The sequence below is a fragment of the Austrofundulus limnaeus genome, unplaced genomic scaffold, assembly GCF_001266775.1.
Source record: "Austrofundulus limnaeus strain Quisiro unplaced genomic scaffold, Austrofundulus_limnaeus-1.0 Scaffold10, whole genome shotgun sequence".
Taxonomy (NCBI): Eukaryota; Metazoa; Chordata; class Actinopteri; order Cyprinodontiformes; family Rivulidae; genus Austrofundulus; species Austrofundulus limnaeus.
In genome coordinates, this window is record NW_013952412.1 from 1748438 (window position 1) to 1765078 (window position 16641).

The following is a 16641-nucleotide window of genomic DNA, read 5'->3' on the forward strand; positions in this document are numbered from 1 at the left end:
CTTCATGAGCCTTCGTAGACAAGATGGCGGTGCAAGATGGCGGCTGCCTGTACTGCCGACCCGCGACCATGGAGATATAAACAGCTTTTTATAAGGTAAAAATAATAAAACAAGGTCTTTGTCTGCAATGATTAGACGTTTTTTATTATTATCATTAGTGATTATCTCAGTTTCGGCTAAAAGACTTGACAAAATCCTACACACTGTGCCTTTAAGGAAAGTAGCTATTTGCTGTTCTATAAATTGCTGGATGACATTATTATAATCTAATTTGCATATTTCTTCATCCTGTGTTCAAGGACCAAAGAAAATGTCAGATTTCTCAGTACTGACCTTTTAAAAACTAGAAAAAATCTAATTTTAAACATTTGCTCAGCTAGTTTTTGGTTTGAGACGATCAAGGTGAAAACCCTCCGATACTGGTTTTGTGCCGATCGCTCAGCGCATCACAGGGCCACATAAGGACAAGCAATCATTCACACTCACTCACACCTGGGGACAACTTAGAGTTACCAGGTGCCTGACCCTGACATGTATGCAGCTCAGTTAGAGCAGTGAAAATGTCACAGGATCGCCTTCCAGTCTGGGGCCGTTTGCCTGTTCTTCTTGTACACACGTGGGTTTTCTCCAGCTAATCTGGTTTCCTCCCACAAACCAAAAACATGCATGTTGGGTTCTGCGGGGACTCGAATTCGCTCTTGAAACCTGCAGTAAAGCTATCCTACAGAGGACTTCTATCACTGCTGACGTGTTTCCACCCTAGTTTCTTACATTTAACCGTCGGACAATGAAGGTGACAGCTGATTGGTTGATTTCTTCTCCTGAGTGGCTGTTTGCTCACATGACAGAGTCCATCTTCTCTTTTCTTTGTCAGTTGTGAAAAGCAGGTCAGTGGAACAAAACTCTGCCTCTGTCAGCCTCCCGCCACATTATCTTATGATTCCCCGGTTTCGTGCGCTGACTTTTTCACTCCTCGCTGTCATCATTTATCATCTTTGGGTACATTAGGTCAGTCAGTTGAGTTTTTCTGAATCCATTGGTTGTCTTCCCCCCCCCCCCCCCCCCCCACCCCATTCCTTTTAGCTTTACTCTGGCTTCATTTCCCCTCTTTCTTCTCTTTCATTTCATACTTTCACTTTCTTTCCTTTTCAGTATTTTCCCTCCTTGGTACAGGTGTGTAGCAGAGGTTAGTGAAGAGCGGATTGGTTCCTGCTGCAGTCTTTCTCAGTGCCATCAATGCATCTCGTACACAAAATTACTTGCAAGCACGCTGAGGCACAATAATCCCAGACAAATGACTTTAATCATAACAATTTTTTTTCCTATTCGCGGCAGACCCTTCCTACTGTTGTGCTTTGACTCATTTTCATATTCCACACACACACACACACACACATCCCCAGAGCTCGTTGTTGCTACAGTAAGAGCGCTGCAGAAGCTGACCCACATTATCCAATGTAGTGAATTATGAAAGCACTACTTACTACAAGACGCCCTCCTTTTCCTGTTTATCTGATGCTCACGTGCACGTCGGCAGCCATTTAGGCTTGTTGGCCCGGATTCAGGTCGCTGTGTGACGCTCTTCTTGCTGTCCTGTAAACACCAGTGAGCCCTACCCATTTCTGTGGTTGCTGATTTATATCGGAAACACCCACGCAGCTGCACGAGCTGCACCTTAAATCGGATTCAGAGGGATGATGCAATTAATGCCTTGGAGCTGAAATAAATAATTGATCTGTATTTGTCTGAAAGAGAGCTAGATACTATAAGTCACGCTGACTGGATTTTCTAGTCTTGCAGTCAATTATTAATGCTTCCTGCTATCCTTGAAATGAAACCAGCGAGACTTGAACTTTTGATTTCTGTAGTAACTCGCTGATTTTTATTTGCTGAGAGAGAAATCATGATAATAAAACACCAAAGTGCTATATTAAATTCTACTTTGATGGTTCTTTTGAACTGATGTGTCAGTTTTAAGAAGATTGTAATGGCTGTGTAGTTAACAGAATGATGTAAAAGATGAGCGGAGCAGTGACAGATGAAGCAAATTATGGTCACAGCAAGGTTAATGGGACAATATGTTGCACCTACAGTATGAGGAGAAGTTTTAATAGCTTTTAGTAAATGTAGAATGGGAATATAATGTGGTCACGACTTCATGTAGTCATTTACAACCAGATGTTCATTCATCAGAATCTGCAGCACATGATTTTTTTTCTTCAAATTAGATGAACGATGGATAAAACCCTTTGTTTTCTTTACTGTTTCTAGGATGAAATGGAGGAGTTGAGGTCGGAAATGCTGGAGATGAGAGACATGTACTTGGAGGAAGATGTTTACCAGCTGCAGGAACTGCGGCAACAGCTGGAACAGGTACTTTTGAGGGCAGACAAGCATGCCTTGTGTGATTTAATCAGTTATTTTAAATATATTTTACTGGCTGTGCATCCATCTGTGCATAGCAGACAGAGGCTGTGAAATGAAGTTTCACCGTTTTGCTTTTGAAAGTCTTGATCCTTTCTGAAAGCAGATGTGATGAAAACAGTTGGTGCTGGAATGAAAATACAAAACAGAATCCAAACTAATAGCTGTGCTTGATGTCTTCTCGTATAATACTTGTATGTTTTGGCACTCTAAAGTGAATAACAGTAAGACAGATGACACGCAGCATCACCTGCTGTTGTTCTTTTAGGCCAACAAGACCTGCCGGATCCTGCAATACCGGCTGAGGAAGGCAGAGCGGCGCTCACTCCGAGTGGCCCAAACGGGGCAGGTGGATGGAGAACTGATAAGGACGCTGGAGCAAGACGTGAAAGTAGGTGCTTCGAACAGAACTGTAGCGTACTTACGGATATAGCCTTTATGGAATGGGATTTTATGATGTGGCTAGAAGAATATAGCCAATAGCTAATTCATTAAAAATGTCCTGAGAATTGAACTAACTAGTTAAAAATGTACTTAAATGAGTTATAGAAAGTAGGGTTGGGCGATGATGGCAAAAAAAATTAATCACGGTTAATTGATAACGATTAATAAGACGATTAATCCTCTGGAGTCCCTGGACGCATGCATGCCCTAGTCTCGTGACCAGTTTAAATCACTCTAGTGGGAACAATTTGCTCTCCATAAAAATCGGTTCCAAATTGTGTCAAAAGTCTATACAAAAGCTATACATCAATTTTTAAACTGTGTTGATAGGTCAAGTAAAACTGATGTTATAATAAATAAATTGCAGATTATTTTTTTAAAAATGTTGGTCCTATTTAAAGCAGAGAGAAGCGTTGAGCGGACAGACCGGTGAAATCCTCAGTCAATGCGCTTGGTGGCATTAATCGTATTAATCGTCAAGCGCCAAAAAATAATCAATTAAAGTTTTTCTGACGATTAATTGCTCACGATATACGATTTTGCACAACCCTAGAAAGCTCAGTAATACCTACTTAAAGTTACTCAAATAAATAAAACTAACAAAAAGCTAAAGTTTAAACAAGCTTTTTTTTGGTTGGCTAGCTAATTTAATTTAGCTTATGCTAATAGCATTTGCTCTCTTAAAAACAGTTCTATGTAAAACACATTTCTTTAAAATAACTCATTGTTTACATTTTTTAAGAGTAACTTATAAATTTTGTACAGAACCTATAGATATGACTTTTTTTCTTTAATAGCATGCTAGCTAAATGGACTGTACTTATATAGCACCTTTCTATCCAAGCAGGATACTCAAAGCGCTTTACTCTACAATCTGTGCCCTCATTTACCCATTCTCAGCACAAAGCTAACATGCACAAATCAATCTATGGAGAGTAATCAGTGATAATCCCATTCATACACTGATGGGACAAGTGAAGTGCTTTGCCCAAAGACATAACATCAATCTACTTCCACAACCTAATCCAAAACTTTGTCAAACCTTCTTTGCGACTCATGGTAGAACTTATTTCTGCTTAATGAGCACAGGTCTTACCAGGAGTGGGGTTTGAACCCACGAGGACATCTGTCCATTGGATCTTAAGTCCAACGCCTTAACCACTCGGCCATCCTGGTTCTGAACACCCTGGTTCTAAGCCAGCTAGCCTAGACATACTGTACCAACTGAGTACATGTATACTAAGTAGTAAAAATGGCCAAGTAAATTAACTTTTGTTAATTAAGTTGTACTTTAAATGTAGCCAAAGAAGATTTATAAACTCTTGGATATTTGACTATGTTGATGCATTTATTGATAGTTTTTGTGACCAATTAGCGTCCTTTAAATCAAGACCTTTAATTTGATTGATGTGATGGTTTAGAGTTGGGCGATATGATCTAAATTTTATATCACAGTATTTTCAACATTTTCATCGGTTTCACGGTATTTGACGGTATTTTTCTTTTCATCACAGCTCAGCTGATAATAAAATGTACAAACCCTGCTTATTGACTTTTTTYCTTTTACTGTACCTCTGTCTGTGTCGCTGTTTCCCTCCTCTGTGTCTGTTCTTCTCTGACTGGTGGTTGGAGACAGTAGTCAGGCATTTTGGTCCAGTCGTGAAGGAGGAGGGTTAAGAAAAGACTATGATCGGGTTTATTGTTTTATGTTATTTATTAAAGCTCATCAGCACGACTTACCTTGTACACCAGCCAATTCCAATTCCACTACGAACTACTTCCTGCAGGCTTTTCACAATAGAACCACGTTAAGTCTCCATCAGCATAACGTCTCCATATTAACTAACCGTGTTAAATCTAACTGTGCACGTCACAGAAGAGGTGTTTACTACATTCAGCGACGGTGAAAACGGGATGTTTTTTTAAACGTCAGTCAATATAAGCAGCAGAATCGCCACCTGCTGCTGCAACTAGCTGCTCCAAACATTGGCATGCTAATGCACATAGCGGTGCAGCAAGGAAAAATGTCCCCCGGGAAGCAACAGTTCTCTGGCGGCTGCGACGAAACGTTCCGCTATTTAAACCAGAATGTCCGGTATTCAAAAAATTCATACCATTACAAAAATAAAAACCGGTATTCGGTACAAAACGGTATACCGCCCAGCACTATGATGGTTAAAACATATCCTTGAAATTGAACCAAACAGTGAGACTTAAACTTTTGTTTTCTACAATACCTTGCTTATTTTTTTAGTTACCGAGAAAGAAGACAAATCAAGGGATTGATGGGATCGATTAAAACATGAGTTCCTGTCAAAGTGGCTTAAATAATTGTAAAGACCTCATTAAGATTGTTAATGGACCTCTCATTTTAGCCAGCATTCACTGTTTTACAAAACAAAAAAACCTTCACATGAGCTTGAATTTACACAGAGACAGTTGATGCAAGCGTCCTTCGAGGCCGAGCGCACAACAGTCACTCCAAACACTTCAGGAATCTGTGATAAAGAGCTCCTGTACATAAACACCGAACGAGCACAGGCTTCTGAGTGTGTTCTGTCACGCTGACCCTGGGCCGTGCTTGCTCGTTGTTGGGCTTGCAGTGTTCCTCCTACATTTTCCACGTTGAGGAGGACACAATGAGGCCTTTATAAACTGGGAGAGAGGGAGAGAGGCAGCGTGCGAGAGCGTTTGGCTGTCGTATCGCTCTGAGGGCTTCCCGCCTGCTGCCGCTGTCTGTCTTTCAGCTGCCATCTCACCATCTGGTTGTTTGTGGATGAAGGAAGGAGGGAAGTGAGGATGGAGGGAGGGGGCGGCGGCGAGGAAAAAGATGATCGTACATCCTGTGTGTCATCGAGTTCAAATGTGCTGAGACTGAAGGGGGTGGTTGGGGGGTGAGTTTGAAAATTCAAATCAACCAATCAGAGAAGGAGGATGAAACAAGAGGTGGGCAGGAAGGAACAGGACTGTAGCAGAAAAATGAAAGATGGGGAAACAAAAAAGAAAAAGCTATATCTGGATATATTTTTCTTTCTTCTGAAGGTGAAATTGCGATAATATATGTGATATCCATTTTTACAAGGAATGCTAAGTTTCTAGTTCAGGTATTTGAACTGAGAACAATAGAAAAACTACCTAATTTAGTTACTCATGTTTGTGTAAAGACAAAAAGTGTGCTGTCATGGGTGATAGAGAGATCCAACAAGCAAGAATAAATAAATAGTTTTCATCAGCATTAGGCAATTAAATGCAGGAAATTGGAATAAATTCTCGGATGGGAGACAGTTTGACCTCTCCGTGTTTTTCTCACAACACGCCTGATTACGTCTTCCTGGCGGCAGAGCCGTGGCCTCAAACAGCAGGTCAAGTTACACCCTGCTGTTCAGTGTGTGTGTTTGTAGTGTGTGTGAGTGCATTAAGCTCTTACTAAGCTACTCTTCTGTTATAGTCAGTCCTCTGTTTATTTTAGAGGCTTTGTCATTAGACTGATAAAAAAGACACTCATTCCTGCCTTTATCCCTCTACTCTGACTCAACTATTAAAGGAAGTCACTTTTTTGTCATTTCCAAAAAATTCTATTGCAATAAAAAGTTGATCATTTTTGTCAGTTTAGCATAAATGAAAGTCTAAAATTTATGACTAAGAAAAAACAAAGACTCTACAACTCTTCTGTATGGAAAACAATCTGATTATTCACCTGGCCTCAATGTATCATTTGTTGTGGTGGTAGCATTTTAGTTCAAAATGGAAGCTGCAGTAACTTAGTAACATTAGTAAAAAAAAAAAACCAAACCATTTTTAAATATGACAATTATCACCTGCAAAATATTGCGCACATATATTAATACGAGTAAGCATCTTTTTTTCTGCACCGACAGAGCTCCATAAAATGTCTGACACTTTTTCAAGTTTAGTTCCTGTGAAAAACGCAAAAATGCTTTGGGCAACATGAAAGAAAACCATTCAGAACGCTTTTAATAATTGTTTCTTTTTATGGTCTTTGTGTATAAATGTGGATGGATTTAAAAAAAAAGAAGTCAGCAGCAAATCTCTTTAAACAGGTTTTGGAAATAAAAAGTAAGAATAGAATTGACTCTCAAGCTGCAACTTAAAAGTTACAACCACAACTCATACATAACTGTATTCATCAACCTTTTTTTTATTCAAAATAAAGCATGTTTTGGATACAGGCGGTGTTTTGTCAACTCATGGTCCAGCTTGACCTCACCTTCTCCCTCAGCTGCTCTGCTCTGAGCTGCTTTCTAATTGCCTTAACTAAAGTTTCTGCTTTAGAGATCTGATGACTCACTCATGTGCAAATGCGAACAAAGCCGCAAATAAACACATGCAAAGCACTTCCCTCGCCTGATTTCTTTGCTTCTACTTTGTTTTTTTCGTTCTTTCTCATGTTCTTTTCTCGTAAACACAGACTGAGAGCTAAAAACACCCTCAGTAAAAATTTAATCTGAGTCACATGGATGTTTTGTGACAACATCTTGTCACTGTGTTCATCACGTGCTTCAACTTGTGTCAGTTAAGACATCCCGTGTGCATCTTGCGCATGACTTTGTTGCACACAGTGTCTCTGTGTGTGCGCTTTTGTAGAGTGGTGCAGGACCATCAGAGTCTCCATGAGAATTTCTAACCATTTCCTGTCCTACTCACACAGTTTTCTCATTCCCACAGGCTGCAGACATCTGGACACACACACACACACACACACACACACACACGCACGCACGCACACACACACACATACATACTCATTTTACAAATGAAAAAAAGGAAATAGTTGTTGGGATCCCATGGAGTCAACATGACATTACTTCATATTTCCAGAGTCGGTCATCTGCCTTCAGGGGGTTATTTTATCTGCCATCTAACGTAGATTTTTCGTCTAGAGTTGGGTGTAAAAACAAGGACAGAAACTGTATTAGAATGAAAGCACAGTGACAAACATGCTGTGCTATTAGATACATTCAAAAAAAGAATTTAGCCAATGTTGATGTCGGACATTGTTTCAAGTCTGAGTTTGGCCTTTTTTGAGACATCGTCTAGATTTTTGTAGAGAATGAAGCAGGGGTTGAAGTTGATATCCTCCATGTTTGAGGGCTTGGCTCAGTGTGAAAAAGGTGGGATGATCCATCTGATTTGGGGATGATCCATTCAAACATCACGATGCCTTGCTCAAGAGAGGTGGGAGGATGGAACAGGAGGGACAGATTGGGGCTTCTTGTGCAGTAATGCTGGTTTTCTGCTCTGGTGTGTTGTGATGAAGAAGCTTGACTGACTGGTCCATCTACATTCTAACCCTCCCGTATTGTCACGTTGTACGAATCATAACCGAAAGCACAAGATCCCAAATAAAAGCAACTGAAAGGAGCTTCCTGTGTTGTGTGGAAGGGCTCAGATTAAGAGAAAAAGGGGCTTTGTCATTTGGAAGGAGCTGGAGTCAAAGAGCTGGTTTGGGCATCTGATCAGGGTGCTTATGGTGGTCCTCCCTCTGGACGTGATTGGAGGAGAGCCTGGGGCTGACCCAGAACTCAATAGAGGGATGATATATTCCTCCTGGAACACCTCAGGATCAGGATGAGCTTAAGAGGGTCCCAAGAGAAAGGAATGTCAAAGTTTCCTTCATGGATTGTTTTGCCTCCTCGACCCATGATGGATAGATGAACTTTACTTTTGTCTGCATTCATTTCACTTAATTTCAGTGTGCTTGTTCCCTGGGTAATAATAATGTTTAACCCATAAAGTTCAGTTGCAACATAGTCACGATTACAAAAATGTTGCAGTCAAGAGTCACACATAGACTCATGAAATGATAAGTATAAAAACTCATAAATAGATGTAACGGTAGCTGTTGATACTGGAGGTGAGATAGCACTTTTCCCAACGACGTGGCAGGGATGGTGAAAGTTCATCATATTTCTTCACCGTCTCCATCTCTCTCTCTCTCTTCAAAGTTAGACGATGACAGGCTAAACTGGAGCATCTGTATGGCTCTCACTCTCTTTCTCTCTCACACATGGTTTTAAATTTAGACACAAATCACCCCACTGATGATGTAACATCCTCTGTAAGTGGGTACTTACTGTAGAGGCCAGAATGTTTGACTAATGTGGAAAAAGGTCACCAGCATCAACCACCAGACACTAACTTGCTCAGTATTTCGGGGACCTTCTAGCAAAACCATTATTTTGTGGAAATAACAGCTGCATTTGTTTTATGCCTACTTTGTAATACTTTGTAGGAATTTATTTAAAAGTCCCCATCAGTCTATTCTGCTACAAGATGAGTCAGCAAGTTGAGGGGCTCAGCTATAGTAGGCAGTAAATTTGTTTACAAAGAATCATACTTTGTCAGCGTATTTTATCACTCATTAAAAGAAAAAAAAAACACATTTGAGGTTGTCTTTAAGATCTCAGGTGTTTTTCATTTTTAGCTGAGTCATCGTTCTCCCAGCATGAAGGCCGAGTCATTTGGGACTTGGTAAACAACAAACGCGAGCACGGCGCTGAGGTCAGTGGAACTACGGACTGGGAAACTGTTTCTGTTAGGTTTAGGCCTTCATATCAATACTTTTGTTACTTGATTAAAAAATGAAAAAAAAAAAAACCACAAAAAAATAAAAAAATAAAAAAGCAAAGTGAACACGCACCCATAAATAAACCTCTTTCAAATCTGTGTTCAGCAACAGAAGCGTTGATGTTTTCGGAGACTTTTATAGAAGCGAAAGCACAGAGTTCTGACTCAGAAGGCTTTCAGACATAAATTACATTCAAAACACCAAAGAAATCTGGATGCTGAGTGTATTTTTACGTGCACTCAGCTGTTGTCTTGTTGTAAATTAGATTTAAGTAAAAGGCCGCTGACACTCCTCTCACACATAGACACATCTTTAAGTAGGTGGTTGATGTTCTTTCAGCTATGCTTCTGGACAGACAGACAATTGTCCCCTGTCAAAAAACGGTTGCCACCCACATCACTTCACAGCTAATTCAATCTTTTTTTAATGAATTCATAAACCTAAAGGATGATCACCTTCTTATTATTCAGTCCTTCATTTGTTACCACAAGATCTCTGACTCAGCCAAGCTCTGTGGATGTTCTCTGTGGCATATTGCTTCTAAACCCTGTAGTTGCAACAATTTGATCCAGATGAGTTCTATTTAAAGATTCTGAAGGTCAAGAGAACTTTTTTTACTTCTTTTATTGTAGGGTTCTGTATGTTTTATTCATGATTAAATGCAGCAAAATAAACTATTTCAAAGGTAACAGATCTTTGTAATACTTGGTTTAATTACATAATGACTTTAATTGCTGGATGTTTGGCCCCTCAGCTGTTTGCCTGCAGTAACTGTGGCCCCCGGAGCAGTTTATTTGAATAGCCCTGATCTAGTCATTTAAAAGAAACAGTCAAAAAAAGAGTCCCTTCCTTGGTTTATGTTGGTTTGATTTTCATCCTATTGATTCTACACTCCTCCGACACATCTCCTCTCTTTAACAGTTTTGTATAGACCCACACTTTGCACTCTAAGGGAATTCTAATTACAACCTAAAGCTCAGTTTGCCGTATAAAAAGCCCAGCTTCAACTGTGTGAAATTCCTTCACGTTTGCCTTTAACATAGAGGAACAATTCAGCATTTAGCAGGAGTCAAAGACTTACAAAGGAGTGCTGAAGAGGAGGACAGATGTGAACTTGTATTCAACTAACCCATTCAGACCAAAGGATTGGTTAAAAAAATCTTGATATCAAACATTATTTTTAGATTTAAGAACACCGCGCAGTTTGACTCTGCAACAAGGATTTGTTATCTACACAATTTTAAGTCACGTCAAGTAAAACGATTAAAGAAGTCCATGAGGCCTTTACTGAGTGGGAAAGTGGACCATTTAAATTTACACCAAGTCATTTAAGCAAACGCTTTAAGGCCTTACATGAGAGGAAGAGTGTTGAAGTTTCAATCAATACAAATGTTTTCATACGATGGAGGTTAATAGAGTTTGAGTCCATTTATGAGCCACTGAATCACACAGACAGTCATCTTTCTCTCAGTTTCCATTGGGATCCATCAAAGTTTTATTTAATCGATTTTAACACAACCTTTGAAAACAAAGCCCTCATATATAGTTTCATTTGAGCCGAAGCTAAAATGTACTGGTGAAATTGATATTTAATAAAGCAAATTACTTTTTACAGCTACGTAATAATATGCTGTAAATTCTTTGTGTTGTTTTTGAAACCAACCTAAGTGGTAAAATATAGACTTTTCAGTGTTATTTTAATTAAAACAACTTATTGAGTCATTTATCAAATAATATATATTTGCTATACTTGGTGTACAGCTGAAATGTTCACTTGGGTCAATGGAAACTGAGTAGTTAATGAGTTAGTACTTAACGTGACTGTGACATAAAATTTTTGCAATAAACCTGGATGCATTTTTGGAGAGATAACATTGATACCATATTGCAAAACAAATTTCACATCGCTGAGATGAACAGTTGTTGAGATATTTGTGTGTGAAGAAACAGGAAGTGATGTCAAAAGGGGAACATCTGCATGTGAGGGCATTGTTACAACAGCTAACAACACAGACTAGACTAAAATCTGATGTTTCTTTAGATTATTTGGAGTCACTATCAAAAAGAGATGAAGAAGAGTTAAAGTTTAAATAATATTGTTTTAATAAACAGAGACCAGAGAGATTGTTTTATTAATGAGTTCCTCTTTGATGTCACTTCCTGTTTCACTTTGACTGAGCCAAATTCAAAAGGAAATAGGCCATTTATGTGACATAATGGGTAAAATCATGTGTATTACGCCAATTTTCTTAAGTATAAAGATGTTTTCTTTGACTTCTTGTATTGTCAAAGGAACTACATTAGAAACACATCTCCTAATAATTAATACAATGACAGTCTGTTGTCTTGCCATGTTTATCCTAAATATCTCCAAACTACAGACATTTTCAATTTTTCACCCTTCCTTAAAGTAAAGAGTAAATTAACATTGTCACTAAGCACAAAAGTGAAATCAGTCCGAAGTATAGGGGTGTTTTTATGAGTACAAGTACAAATATTTGAGGCTAGTATTTGGACACCACTAGTTATTGACTGTATGATTATTTAGTAAAAAAATGATCAGGGACATGAATATATGTTAGAAGAACTAATACAGTAATATAAAAGGAAGTTAAGGTTTGCTTCGCCATTGTGCTCTCTGAAAGTCCGTTGATGTTGTCTTCCTCCACCGTCTGTCTTCCCCCTCCCAGGTGGCAAAAGACGTGTCCATCCGTCTCCACAGCCAGCTGGACAGCGTGGAGAAGAAGAGGGGTCTTCTTGAGCAGGAGAATGAAGAAATAAGAGTCAGACTGCAGGATCTGGAGGTGGCCAAGCAAGTGCTGCAGCAGGAGGTTGACAAGGTAGGATGGAGATGTGGGTATGGGTCGGTAACCTGGCTCAGGTGGGACAAATTTATCTCTGTAACTGAAGATGGTTGGAGAGCTTTGCCGATTCAGAACTGTTGGAAGTCGTGGATCCTGCAAGAGATGCTCCGTTGATGTAAGCTGAACTGAAGTTGAATAGTCTGACGCCCATCCCTCCTAAGTTAAGGTCTTTGTCAGCCTTGTCTTCCAATCCATTCTGAAGTCGTCACATATTGACGCTTTTCCAAGGTTTCCTCTGTGTCCGATTTTGACACGTCGGGTTCCCCCTCTCGCGACAGTTATTGACGAGATGGGGCAGAATCTGTTGTCATAATTTCAGAAAGTGTAGAAAATGCACAAAAACTAACCGTGTCAAAGCCTAAAATGACCTTTATTTGCTCTAGACATCCTGTCCCTGACCTTAGTACCTAAAACTAACCATCAACCCTGAGCCCTAAAATTAATCATTTTTAGAAGTGTAGGAAATTCATGTCAACTACGTGTCCCAAACCCTAAAATTACTTAATATTTGCCCTAGACAGCCTATCCCTGACCCCACTACTAAAATTAACCACGAACCCTGATCTCTAATATGACCCCGATCCAAAAAACCCCATATTTTTCGTCCCGAAGCGTAAAAACTGGACGCCGAGGAAATCCGGAAATCCCTGATCTATACTTAAGTATAGACCAGATTTGTTTATTGCTGCAGAGCTGCTTATAACAGCTTGACTATACATGACAAGGCTTTAAGTCCAGAGTAAGGAAGTTGTCTCTTTGGGTTTTGCTCTCCCTAAAGAGCTTCACCTGAACACAAGGGGCTCAGAAAGATTGTTTTTTTATTCCTGCCAGTGGTGGTGATCTAACAGTGTTTACGGTGCGCTTCTCGCCTCAAGCCCTCGAGAGATTCCGTCTCCGTTTCCATCTTGTGTTCATTTTATGCTTCTCAGCCACGACTCTGGGGAATTTTATATTTGCTAAATCGGATGGAGGCGGAAAAAAAACACTGCAGTGGAAAGGAAGGATGAAAATTGGCGTGAAGGCAAGCTGAAGTAAAAATAAGAGACAAACAATCGACATTGCACTCTATCTGAAAAAGAGAGAAAGCAGATAGAAATTGATTTCGCACTCAGGTTTGTTGATCTTTCTGATGAGTTCAATCTGATTTTGGAGGAAAATAAGACCTTATTTCTGTTCTCTGCTCATCATTCGTCCTCCTCAGCATCTGATAGGCTGATGCTTGTGGCCTTGGCCCCTGACGAGGCCCCTGATGTAGGTCAGAGTTGGATGGATGGTTGGATTGCTGGCAGGGCATCTGGGTTCGTCTGCTTTGTTCTGGCAGCACCGTGCATTCCCTCGGCACGGTTACCAGTTGGATGCCTCGAAGGCAGCCAGGAGAGATGCTCAGGAGTTCTAGCACTGTTTATTTTTTTTACACTTTTATTAATTGATGAGGTGTAGGAATGCGCGATATAAACGATATACGGTAGAAACGATGTAAATTTGTCCTATGATAGAGATCTGTAGTCTACCGGCCAACAGTGCAATTCTTTTTGATGATGTAACCGGCTGGATATACATGATTTAACCAGGTAGATCTCCCTTAAATTTAGATTTTTATGGGAGACTTTAAAGTGTCCCTTAAAAATGAGATTTTAAGGTCTAAATTTTTTTACCTATACATATTTATTCCACTCAATGTGTGATTCATTTATTTTCTATTATAAGTTTTATATCGTGCTATATATCGTTACCGCCACTCATCATAATGTATATTGTGATATGAATTTTTTGCCATATCGCACATTCCTAATGAGGTGGAGTCTGAGAGGACTGAGCAAATTAGTGCCAGATCCTCAGTAATGTATCTGCAGGAGGAATTTACTGTTTGAATTTCTCTTGATTGTTAAAAACTTACTGTCTTATTAATATTAATTATATTTGTGACTTTAGATAGTGTGAATCTGTGCTTTCTAGTAAAATCAGTTCTCCAGAAACTGCAATATTTATAGATTAATTAACAAAATTCTTAACTTCGTTTGCTGAAAAATGAATTTTCGAGTTTAGTGTGATGCAACTGTAGGCCCTTGCTTGCTTTCTGCTCCAACTTTGAAGTTTCTGCCAGTTAATTTTCACCGAAGCGGAGCTAAAATAGCTCATCAAGTGGAAGTTAGAGTGCCGTGGTAGTTTCGTATCTTTCCTCTCCGTCTGACTGATGCTGAGAAGTTTGCTGACTGTTTGCTCTCTGTCTGACTAACGTGTTTGTTTTCATGAGCTGCTTTTAAATCTGTGTATGTAAAACCCTTTTAAGAAAGGAGTCCTTCACATGACTCAGGGATCTGTGTTTGTGTGCATTCTTAATGTCTGGCTCGTTTGTGAATTGGATCTTAGTGCAAGCGAGGAAACAAAATGAGGAAACAAAATGAGAAAACTGGAGGAGAGGTTGAATAACTGACTCTCATAAGGAGATAAACACATATACTGTAGGAAGAATAATCATATTAAAGGCATTTAAGTGCATAAAAGGAGATAAACAATAAAGGTCTTCGGTTTCACAGTTCTGATGGTGGTTGGTGAATTATTGATTGTGTGGCAGCAGCAGCCTACAGTCTGCTACGATATCGATATTCATTAAGAAGCAGTGCTGCTGTAAGCTTTCAGCATTACACTGGAAACTAAAGTGTGTGTCTGCAGAGCTATAGGTCTTCATATTTTAGCTGCAGAAACAGACAGTTCCATTTAAAAAGCTCTCAGTTCCTCAGCAGAATATAGAAATTGAACCAATATTTGATGGATATCCCCTCACTGGGTTCAGCACTCCACAGCGGAGGAGCAAATATGCTTAGAGGATAGTTTTGTTCATTTTAAATCATACAGTGATGCTTCGAGTGTCGCAGCCTAACATCATGAATTCAAATCTGTTTCTTTTTGTCAAGTTTTTAATGACTTCTAACATAGCCAACTTTAGTTTACTAGGTTTACTAGACTTATTATTCTTTTTAAAGAGTAACTGAACCTCAAATCAACATTGTCTCGCAGATAAAATGTGTAAATTGGGCCTTAAAGGGTATTATCTTTATATTTCTGAGCAAACCTTGTATATCTGTTTAATTCTGCAATATTTGACCTGAGACTATCTCAGTGCCGCCCTCTATGGGTTGAACTGTGGCTACTGCAGTTGAATTTTCCCATTGGTTACAACAGTACAGTTTGGTTCATGTCCACGTCTCAGCTTCCTGCTTTCAGGTATAAAAGCCCCTCACTTAGAGATACGCCCCTGCAGCAAGTCGGGAGTTGGAACAGCGAGCACTGCGATGAAAGTTTGTTTCCGCTTTGAACATTAGCCCATGTTAGCAATGATGCTACGTCCCGGACTGAGCTGTCTTGTGAATTTCTAATGAACCAGTGAAACAAACTGATATGAGAAAATATTCTTCCTGTGTTGTTTTGAACCAAAGTCAAATTTTATGCAGTTTATTGCCTGAATTTTGTGTTAGTTTGAAACAGCTAAATGTGAGTTTGCTTATGTTATATGTTTTACGAAAAATATTACATTTTTTATAACATTCAGAAATGTTTTCAGAAATCTTAGCTTGCCAAATTAAGCTAGCGGTCACGTTCACTCGTCTTGACCACACCTCCTCACTCATCCCCACAATTGGCCGCGCCCCTCAGTAGCTGCGTTTCCATTGCAAATGTGCGCAAAACTTTGTCGATATTCTGTTAATGTCGAAAAACACAGTTTCGCAATTGCAGTGTTTCCATTAAGTAAAAAATGCGATAAAAATCACGCGTGAACATGTTTATTCTCGCAATAAGTCATTACAAACATGAGGCAATGGATGTAAACGCATAGCACATTGCTACCCCGACACTAGCGCTCATCATCAGCCATCAGAGGAGAGGTCGGCGTCTTATCGAGGCTTTCGAGTGACAATCCCCTAATACCTGGGAGTGGCTACGTATACTGCATTTTTGGAAAAATGTAGTCGGTGAGTTTAATACTTTCTTTTACTACTTCAGTGATTTTACTACTACTTTTACTTCCTGTTGTCTTCTTCTTCGTCGTCTTTTCGCCAGTAGAAACAGACGGTTTTTGATCACGTGACTCCCGTGATGCGAAAAAAGTGTTTCCATTACAGTTTTGCGAAATACATCAATTTCGATATGGCTAAAAAAACCACCTCATCCTAGCGCAAAACCATTTTGTCGAAAAATGTATTTTTTTTCTAAATTGACGTGTTTCCATTGAGCAAATTTTTTTCGAAATTCTAATTTGCGCATTTTCATGGTCAATGGAAACGCACCCAGTGTCTCTTGGCACCGCCCACTTTATTATTA

At 39.5% G+C, this 16641-nt stretch overlaps 1 protein-coding gene and 1 non-coding gene across 4 annotated transcripts in view; one reads left to right on the plus strand and one right to left on the minus strand.

Annotated features, from left to right (window-relative positions):
* mtcl2 (microtubule crosslinking factor 2) overlaps window positions 1-16641 on the plus strand; it is a 92074-nt gene that overhangs the window by 4488 nt on the left and 70945 nt on the right. For all 3 annotated transcript variants that reach the window (XM_014001783.1, XM_014001784.1, XM_014001785.1), the window contains exons 2-4: window positions 2272-2373; window positions 2693-2815; window positions 12148-12297. In XM_014001783.1, the coding sequence (XP_013857237.1) occupies window positions 2272-2373; window positions 2693-2815; window positions 12148-12297 (375 nt within the window). The remainder of the gene's footprint in view (window positions 1-2271; window positions 2374-2692; window positions 2816-12147; window positions 12298-16641) is intronic.
* On the minus strand, window positions 3962-4044 carry trnal-uaa (transfer RNA leucine (anticodon UAA)). Its single transcript has one exon. It is a non-coding gene; the product is annotated as a tRNA-Leu (tRNA).